Source organism: Glycine soja, chromosome 6 (assembly GCF_004193775.1).
Source record: "Glycine soja cultivar W05 chromosome 6, ASM419377v2, whole genome shotgun sequence".
In the NCBI taxonomy this organism is placed as follows: domain Eukaryota; kingdom Viridiplantae; phylum Streptophyta; class Magnoliopsida; order Fabales; family Fabaceae; genus Glycine; species Glycine soja.
The window spans coordinates 29,159,203-29,168,896 of record NC_041007.1 but is presented as its reverse complement, the minus strand read 5'-3'; the positions used below and the strand labels follow the sequence as shown (position 1 = coordinate 29,168,896).

Genomic DNA, 9,694 nt, shown 5'->3' with positions numbered 1-9,694 from the left:
CTACCTCATGCACTCCTCTAATGACAATAGCATCATTTCTGGCACTAAATTGCTGGGAGTTGGAAGCCATCTTCTCAATTAAATTCCTGGCTTCAGTAGGGGTCATGTCTCCAAGGGCTCCACCACTGGCAGCATCAATCATACTTCTCTCCATGTTACTGAGTCCTTCATAAAAATATTGGAAAAGAAGTTGCTCAGAAATCTGGTGGTGAGGGCAATTGGCGCATAATTTTTTGAATATTTCCCAGTATTCATATAGGCTTTCTCCACTGAGTTGTCTGATGCCTGAAATATCCTTTCTGATGGCAGTGGTCCTAGAAGCAGGGAAAATTTTCTCTAAGAACACTCTCTTTAGGTCATCCTAGCTCGTAATGGACCTTGGAGCAAGGTAATACAACAAATCTTTTGCCACTCCCTCCAAAGAATGAGGAAAGGCCTTCAGAAAGATGTGATCTTCTTGTACATCTGGAGGTTTCATGGTGGAGCAGACAATATGGAATTCTTTCAGATATTTATGAGGGTCTTCACCTGCAAGACCATGAAACTTGGGCAACAAGTGTATCAGTCCAGTTTTAAGAACATATGGGACATCCTCATCAGGGTATTGAATGCATAAGCTTTCATAAGTAAAATCAGGTGCAGCCATTTCCCATAGAGTCCTCTCACAAGGTGGAGGTTGAGCCATATTTTCAGAATGTTCAAAATCAGAGTGTTCAAAATTATAATGTTCAAAATCAGGATGTTCAAAATTACCAACAACAAAATGCTCAGACTCACTAGTAACAGAATGCTCAAGATGCACACTATGCCTAACTAATCAATGGAATGTTCTATCTATGTCAGGATCAAAGGGTTGTAAGTTACCTGGATTGCCTCTAGTCATGCATTGTATGCAGCAGTTCATGTGTTTCTCAGATAGGGCAAAAAAGGTGGGTTAAAACTACAGCTACACTCAAACAATATCCAAATGAGCTGAAATTTTGTGAGCGACACCCTAAAATCATGAAAAGATAGCATAAAAATTTTCAGACAAAAATTCAAAGTCTAACTATGGAAACTGCCTAAGGAAAGTTTAGAAAAATAAAACAATAAAACTTGAAAATAAAAAAAAAACTAGTAAACAGAAGATTTTGGCTAGTTAGAGACCTCAACCGAGCTTTGCTTGGTTGCCACAATATAGGAAATTTTTTTCTACCCCAAATACATATATAATAATAGTCATTCTGATACCCGGAGCGAAAGTTATGGCCATTTGAAGTTTTGCTAAACACAAGTTCTCAAATTTTTTTTAATCTCTCAAATCCAGCCACAACAAGTGTTCCTGGTATTTTTCACACAAAATATAAGTCAAAAGAACCTACCACACAAAAATTCAGCCAAAAATAACAACCCTAACTATCAAACCAAAAATCGCCAATTAAATTGTAAGCAGCAGTCACTAATTCAGTCACTAATGCAATGCTGTGTGAACAGTAACACATAATCAGTCTCTAATTCCGTCACTAAGCATGATTCATAGCAAACATAAAATTGAAATAGGGGAAGCGCTGAACAAGGGGTACTACTAAATTGCAAAACAGAACATCAAATAAAACAACACTAACACAACACGAACACACTAAACAAAAGAATTAAACGTAAAACAAGTAAACATAAAGCACGAATCACTAGTTATTATGAACTTTTGGACCACTGCTCCCCGGCAACGGCGCCAAGTTTGATCGAGGCCGTACCTGAATCAAATAAACATTAAAATGCAATAACTAGGAAGTGATCCTAGGTCATTCCGCAACGAGCAATGACTAACCAATTGTTCATAATATGCTTCGTTATAACAGTAACAGTAACAATTGGGGGGTGTGTTTGTTTAGTGAATTAAAGAACAAACAGATTGGAATACCAAATTAACAGTATCAAAAACGTGTTGTATCCTCTTGATTCAGAAGCCATTCTCTTATCCCAGGTTATGAGGATTTTGTCCCTAACAGTTAACCGCTCAGTCCAACCCTAATTTAATTTACTAAGCGAAAATAAACTTAGGATTGTCAATATGTGATTAAGCAATACATACACCAATTAATCCCTTGTTCATTAAGCACGGACGTAACTAAAGCACAGAGGCAATTAATCGAACACGAAGCGTGTATAGATTAACAACAACGAATGTGGGTTAATTGGTGAAGGGAAAACCGATAAGAGAGCAACATTAAAAAACAAAACCTCAAAGAGAGTTATGCTTTATCCTCAGAAGGAAACAACACTAGAAATTTAGCCTTCCATAAATTCAACGAAAGCAAAAAACGTAGATGAAGCCAAAGGCTGAAACCGTAAATGAAGCCAAAGGAAGAAACCGTAAATGAAGTCAAAGGCAGAAGAAGGAACAAAAACGAAATTGCAATTAGAAGTAGAAAATGGAAAAATGCATCCACGTGAACAGTAATACAAAGTTCAAAACGTAAAACCCTAAAACTCCTGAATAATAGAATAGCCCCTCACGAATCCCAAGGCTATGCTATTTATAAGGGTCACTTAAAGTCACTGGGCCTGCTTACATTATTTCGGCCTAAAACAAAATAAAAATTGAATACAATAAAATGAAATTAGACGAAATAAAATTGTCTGCTCTCTTCAAGTCCAATTTGGCTCAGGCCAATTGCTTATAATTATCCTGAAATTGAATTAAAAACACCAAATTAGTCAAGTGGACCCAATTGATAAAACTGAATAATAAATTTGACAATTAGAGTTAATCGGTAATTAAATTGGTGACAAAAAGGTTAAGAAATAGGAGAAAATAATGACACATCAAGGGACTTTTTTGTATTTTCATGTATTTTGTCATGGGGGTGAGCCTAGCTATTATAGGGGGTGTGTAGCTAAGCTCTAGCTTCTTATCTCAAGGAGGTGAGCTTAGCTATTAGAAAGGTGTGTATAGATAAGCTCTAGCTTCTTTAGGAATCTTCTCAAGGAGGCTTCTCAAGGAGGTGAGCTTAGTTATGAGAGGGGTGTGTGTAGCTAAGCTCTAGCTTCCCAAGGAAATTTTCTCAAAGAAGCTTCTTAAGGAAGTTTTCTCAAGAAAGCTTCTCAAGGAAGCTACCTAGTCTATAAATAGAAACATGTGTAACACTTATTGTAACTTTGATGAATGAGAGTCTTGTGAGACACAACTCAAAGTTCAACTTCTCACCCTTTTTCTTCCTTCAATTTCTTGCTCCCCCCTCTCTCTTTCTCTCCCTCTTTCTTTTCCTCCATTGAAGCATCCTCTCCAAGCTTTTTATCTAAGGCTCATCTTGGTGGTGAAGTTCCTTCTTCCATGGCTTATTCCTTAGTGGATGGCACCTCCTCTCACCTCTTCTCATGTGTCTTCCGCTACATCTCCATGGTGGAAAATCACCATTAAAGGACCTCATTGAAGCTCAAAGATTCAGCCACCATAGAAGCTTCACAAGCAAGCTTCCATCACACAAGGTCTCTATTTATAGCCTAAGTGTCACACAAAATTGCAAGGAAATTTGAATTTCTATTCAGATTTCACTTGAATTTGAAATTGAATTTGTGGAGCCAAAATTTCATTAATTATCATTAGTGAATTTTAGCTATGGTTTAGCCCACTAATCCAAGATCAAGACTAAGATTCTCCACTAAGTGTGCTTAGGTGTCATGACTCATGAGGCATGTAAAACATGAAGGACATGCACAAAGTATGACTATATGATGTGGCAATGGGGTGTAGCAAGCAAATGCTCACCTCCCCCTCTAAAATTTAATTGGATTGGGCTTATCCCAATTCAATTAAATTTATTTCCCAACACACACATGTACAATGTTCCTATTGAAAAATAAAGGTTTAATTGCACTTCTTACTCCTAACTTTTTAATTTTGGTGAATTTTATCCCTAACAAATTTATTTGGCACATTTTACACCCAACTTTTAAGAAACTTACGGATTTTACCTTCTATTATTTTATTCCTAACATAATTGTACTTTTTACCTCCAACTTTTTTATTTTTTGTCAAATTTTACCGCGAACTTTTTATTTTTGGTAAATTTTATCCTCAATTTTTGTGCTTATTTATGAAAAATGATGAGTAAAATTCGCAAGTTTCTTTAAAATTGAGGGTAAAACATGGTAAACAAAAAATTGGAGTAAAATTAACAAAAATTAAAAAGTTAAAGGTAAAAAATAAAATTAAGTAAAAAAGTTTCAATTATTATAATTTATAGCTTATTTTACATAATAAACTTATATTAAAAAATGGAAAAAGTGTCAACAATGTAAACTAAGAATAATTCTTTATGTGGGAACAAAACAAAGGAAAAACTTTTTGAATGTATATAAATAATAAAGAGAGCATAGCAGACACATCAAACCGGTTGATAGCCACACCGCAGGAAAATTCAAGTAAGGACAAGAAAGAAAAAATTTAGCATGAGAGCCGGTTCTGGGAGACGGCCAGAAACAACGATCCATAGCCGGCTATCCCGTGTAATTGCCAGCACAACCCCTTCCCTTTTCCCTCCCCTTAAAACCCTCTTCATTGGAGGACTAAGTCATAAATCTCCTCAAAATTATTGCACCAATAATTAGTATCTCTGCTTTCATATCTTATTTCTTAATTTCCATGGCGAAGCAGCAAACACACGAAATCAATGCAAGCACTAACAATAACATTAACACAACTAAAACTGTCACCACCAAGGTGAAACGAACAAGGAGAAGTGTCCCCAGAAATTCCCCACCTCAACGCAGCTCAATATACAGAGGAGTCACTAGGTTAGGTCTCCTTTGTTCGTTTTTATTTAAATTTACAATATTTTCAGTCACTATATTATTTAAGATTATTTTAGACTAAAATATGTTTTTCTTTCTCGTGAATATACAAATGTGGGAAATCTATTTCAATTAAATTCTTAGTACATATTTTGTTCTCACAAAATTAAAATGTATTATTATATTTTTTGTTTGAAGTAATATTTTGAATTTACGTGCATGATTTTTTTATATTAATTATATTCACAATGTAAAAAAATGTCATATTTACATCAATTATATATATAATCAATATATAAAGTCATTATCATAAATTTAAATTTATCCAAACTTATGTCTCAATAAAAAAAAGATAATATATTTCAACTTTGTGATGATGAAAAAATACTAAAAATTTTATAGAAAAATTTTCAAATATTTTTATATCTACTAAAATAAAAATATATTTTAATATTTTTTTAGTGGTCAACATTTCTTAACTTTCTTTCCTCCTTACATATAGTTCTTAATCTTTTTTTCAACCTTAATTTTAGTTTTTCAAAAATAATTCAATGACTAAAATCAGTAAAAAAAAAACAAAAATTAGAAACTAAAAAAACAGTAGATCTTTCTCGTCTCAATTATTTGATTTTGTTGTCATTTCCCGTTACATTTGTTCCCTTGATCTCTTATGGTTTAATGTAAAATAATAAAATGGGTGTTCATTGAACCAAGATCAGACACCGATGGACAGGTCGATACGAAGCTCATTTGTGGGACAAGAATTGCTGGAATGAGTCACAGAACAAGAAAGGACGGCAAGGTTAATTTCATGCCCCTTATTAGGATTATGTAGTTAGTTTGGTGAAGTCACTAATGTGTTTCCTTTCCTTGTGGCAATGGTTCTACACATACCATACAACATCAGTCTACCTCGGTACGTAGATATAACATTGTATATTTATCTGGATATTACATAGGATTTGCTATTATAACCAGAAAAATATAAGGAATAATTCGATTAACTAAGGATGCTTTGCTCTTGAAGGTGCTTATGACGATGAAGAGGCCGCAGCACATGCTTATGATCTAGCAGCATTGAAATACTGGGGTCAAGATACCATTCTTAATTTTCCGGTAACTGTCTGTTTTGAGAACACACTCTATAGTGATTTGAGTTGTTAACTAGTACTCCCTCCCTTCCCTATTTATAAAATTCTCTCCCGTAATCCACATCTTTTGAAAAGATTGGTTAATTTTTAGTTAACGTCGTTTAATTTATCATTGATAAATTATCCTTAATTTGTTTGAAATTAATAATCTTTTTCTTGAGTTAATTATGTTTCTCACCTAATTGCTATCCATCTTTAATCCTAATAAAGAGAGAGAGAATTTTTTTTGTTGAATGAGAGAGAAAGAATTTATCTCATTAATTTTTGACTAAAATATTTGTTAATTAATTAAAAGTGTTTTAGAAAAAAATAATTAATGTAAAAAAATAGAAAAATAACTTATAAAATTATAAGTTATTTTTATAAGTTATTTTTCTATTTTTTTTACAGATAGATACTTTAAAAAGGGTCGTAGGAAATATTAATTTAGAAAAAGAAAAAATAAAACAAATCACTTTTATATTTTAATTGTAGTTATCGACCTACCAGAATGAACTGAAGGAAATGGAGGGTCAATCTAGGGAAGAGTATATTGGATCACTAAGGAGGTAAAGCTCTTCTTGCTTCTTTTAGAGTACTATGTTTCAACTTTCAAGATTAATTATGGCAAAAGTTACCCTGTATTGTGGCGTTCATTATAAAAGATAAAAATAAAAATTTGTAGGAAAAGCAGCGGTTTTTCTCGTGGAGTTTCTAAATACAGAGGTGTTGCAAGGTACAATTATTATTCATTTATTCTACAATCTGAAAATCAGACCAAAATAAGCAGAGACCATTGTAATTGAAATTTCATGACTCTGGTGTTAATTAATATTATTATTATTATTATCATTATTATTATTCATTTATTCTACGGAGTGAAAAACAGACCAAAATAAGCAGACATCATTGTAATTGAAATTTCATGACAGACACCATCATAACGGAAGATGGGAAGCTCGGATTGGCAGGGTTTTCGGCAACAAATATCTTTACCTCGGAACTTATGGTAAGACTTCACCTAGAATTCTTCCACCTAACGTAAAGAAAAAAAGTTTTATTGTAAAATAATAGAATAACAAAAAAAAAATCATCAGCAACAAAACTTTATACATTAATAAAAAAATTATCTTTTTAAAAGTCTTTGTAAAAGTTCATCAAGTCTGTTAACTCATTTAAAGATTTGTTTCTAAGAAGTGTAAAAAATATTATTTTTAAATAAACTAAAGGTTTTCATTAAAAACAAGATAATTTTAAACCAAAGGATATGTCCAAAATGTATATATAAATAATATGCTGCCATAATCTTTTAAGTCTCATAAAAAATAAATAATGCATATTTCCATTACCCATTTATGCTTATACAAATTGGTGATGTATTTCAAACAACAACAACAACAACGCCTTATCCCATTAGGTGGGGTCGGCTACATGGATCAACTTCCGCCACAATGTTCTATCAAGTACCATACTTCTATCCAAATCATTAAGTTCGAGATCGTTTTTGATAACCTCTCTTATAGTCTTTTTGGGTCTTCCTCTGTAGTCTACTGGTCTTCTCTCTACATGCCCAAACCACCTAAGTCTATTTTCCACCATCTTCTCTACAATAGACGCTACTCCAACCCTCTCTCTAATAACTTCGTTTCTAATTTAATTATAAAATATTTCAAACCATTAAAATATTTTTTTAATTTAATTATAATATTATATATCATATTAATAATAATATTTTATTATAAAATATTATTATCAAACAGATCAATTTGTCAAACTTAATAAATTTTTCTTATGTAGCATGATCTATTTTTACAAACTTTAAGTTTCACCTTTTTTAATAAATGCACTAAGTGAGAGCAGACCTTAAACTGGCCAAACCATAAACCTCCGACGATGACCCGGTCTACTTTTCCCCCTAGTTGCAATTAATAGCATAAAAGGTGTAACTAACCCTAACTGATTTGTTTAACTTAACCTTCAATTACGTATACAATGATAATGACATGCGTTAATTTGAATGGATCGTCTTTCTAATTTTTACAGCAACCCAAGAAGAAGCTGCCACAGCATATGACATGGCAGCTATTGAATATCGAGGACTCAACGCTGTGACCAATTTTGACCTCAGCCGCTATATCAAGTGGCTTAAGCCCAATAACAACAATAACAAAGTCAATTCTAATAATCTTATTGTCTCTATCCCTAATTGTGCGACCAACTTTACCCCAAACTCTAACCAACAACAAGGATTCAATTTTTTCAACAGTCAAGAATCATTCAATAATAATGAAGAAGCGGCAATGACTCAGCCTCGGCCAGCTGCTGCCACGTCAGCCCTAGGACTTTTGCTTCAATCATCCAAGTTTAAGGAAATGATGGAGATGACTTCTGCCATAGATTTGTCAACACCGCCATCAGAATCTGAGTTGCCGCCATGCACATTTCCCGATGACATTCAAACATATTTTGAGTGTGAAGATTCCCATAGATATGGAGAAGGGGATGACATCATGTTTAGCGAGCTCAACGGCTTTGTGCCCCCTATGTTCCATTGTGATGACTTTGAGGCTTGAAGCTGATCTAGGGGTCCAAATGCACCCAGAAACAAAAAAAGATTAAGCGAAGTTGCTTGTTGATTTGTTTTTTCATTGATAACTTAGGCTTCTTTCGTAGTTTGTGAATATGGAGCATTAATTTGACAGCAAGACCAATAAGAAAATAACAAGAAGAAAATTGTATTATTTGGGAAACTGATCTTGGATTAGTAATCATGGTGAGAGGAGGATGGCAAGTTGTTTATTTGTTGTATGTTTAAGAGAATAAGCATCTCAAGAAAGAGCAAAACAAAAGATGCAAATTAAGCATATTTATCTCTTTTTTTTTTCAAAATAAGAACTTTTGTAATCTTGTATCATCTCCTTTATACTAAATCAAATTATTTTTTAAGTTCACTAAAAAATATGATTTTTTGGCAGTTTATTTGTGACAACTATTAGAAATCACCAAAATATTTTATGTTTGTGTTAAAGTTTACCACCATCAGAATTAGGAGAACTAGAACTGTCACAATATTTTAATAGCTTTCTTTTTTCTTTTTTGACACCCACACATAGGGATGGATAAATGGACCCAGATCATATGAGTATCCGCAAAAGTATCCACAAGCAGGAAAGGTAATTATATATCCACTTATTGGGGCTCGGATGAGGACGAATATTTACCTGCAAATTTTTGTTGGGATAGGGACGAATATTTACCTGCAAGAATTATAAAAAATATGTATAATAATGCAATTAAAATATGTCACTTTAGTAAATAATTTATGTATCCATCCTACCCTGCACATCCCATCCCATATATATTGTATATTAATGTAATTAAAATATGTTACTTCAGTAAATAATTTATATTGTACATATGCCTATATATAAAAAATAATTATATTTTTCTAAAAAGGTTTTAAATCTATCGTCCATTGTCATATACAAGTTTTACTTAAGCTTAAATAGATAGAACTATCATCCACTGCTTAACAAAATAGGTTTTGTATGAAAACCTTGTGTGTAAGATGTGTCAAATAATTGCTTAAAGAATACTAAATGAAAGGTTAAGAGAGAAATATAAATACTTGGTTTATATTGGTTCACACAATCAAAGTGTTGGATTTCCCCTGCAGTTACTTTTTGGTCCATTTTTTCTTTATGCAAATATGTTCAAGGGAAATCCGGTTTGCTAGAAAGTGCACCAGATCGTCAAGTATCTAAAATTAAAACGGAAGAATCCGAGTATCG

General features: G+C 32.9%; 1 protein-coding gene and 1 non-coding gene across 2 annotated transcripts; both read left to right on the top strand.

Annotated features, from left to right (window-relative positions):
* Nucleotides 1-200: 200 nt before the first annotated feature.
* Nucleotides 201-307, top strand: LOC114417519. The gene has a single exon (XR_003667783.1). It is a non-coding gene; the product is annotated as a small nucleolar RNA R71 (small nucleolar RNA).
* Nucleotides 308-4,624: 4,317 nt separating this feature from the next.
* Nucleotides 4,625-8,814, top strand: LOC114414161 (AP2-like ethylene-responsive transcription factor At1g16060). The gene is made up of 7 exons (XM_028378491.1): nt 4,625-4,776; nt 5,493-5,575; nt 5,801-5,889; nt 6,399-6,472; nt 6,589-6,639; nt 6,836-6,912; nt 7,947-8,814. Exons 1-7 carry the CDS (start codon nt 4,625-4,627, stop codon nt 8,474-8,476), a joined length of 1,056 nt encoding a protein of 351 aa, XP_028234292.1. The 3' UTR covers nt 8,477-8,814.
* Nucleotides 8,815-9,694: the final 880 nt, after the last annotated feature.

Coding starts and splice junctions, on each gene's coding strand:
- LOC114414161 (XM_028378491.1), top strand. CDS start 4,625: ATGGCGAAGCAGCAAACACACGAAATCAATGCAAGCACTAACAATAAC. Junction 4,777..5,492: donor ATATACAGAGGAGTCACTAG/GTTAGGTCTCCT, acceptor AACCAAGATCAG/ACACCGATGGACAGGTCGAT. Junction 6,640..6,835: donor AAATACAGAGGTGTTGCAAG/GTACAATTATTA, acceptor ATTTCATGACAG/ACACCATCATAACGGAAGAT.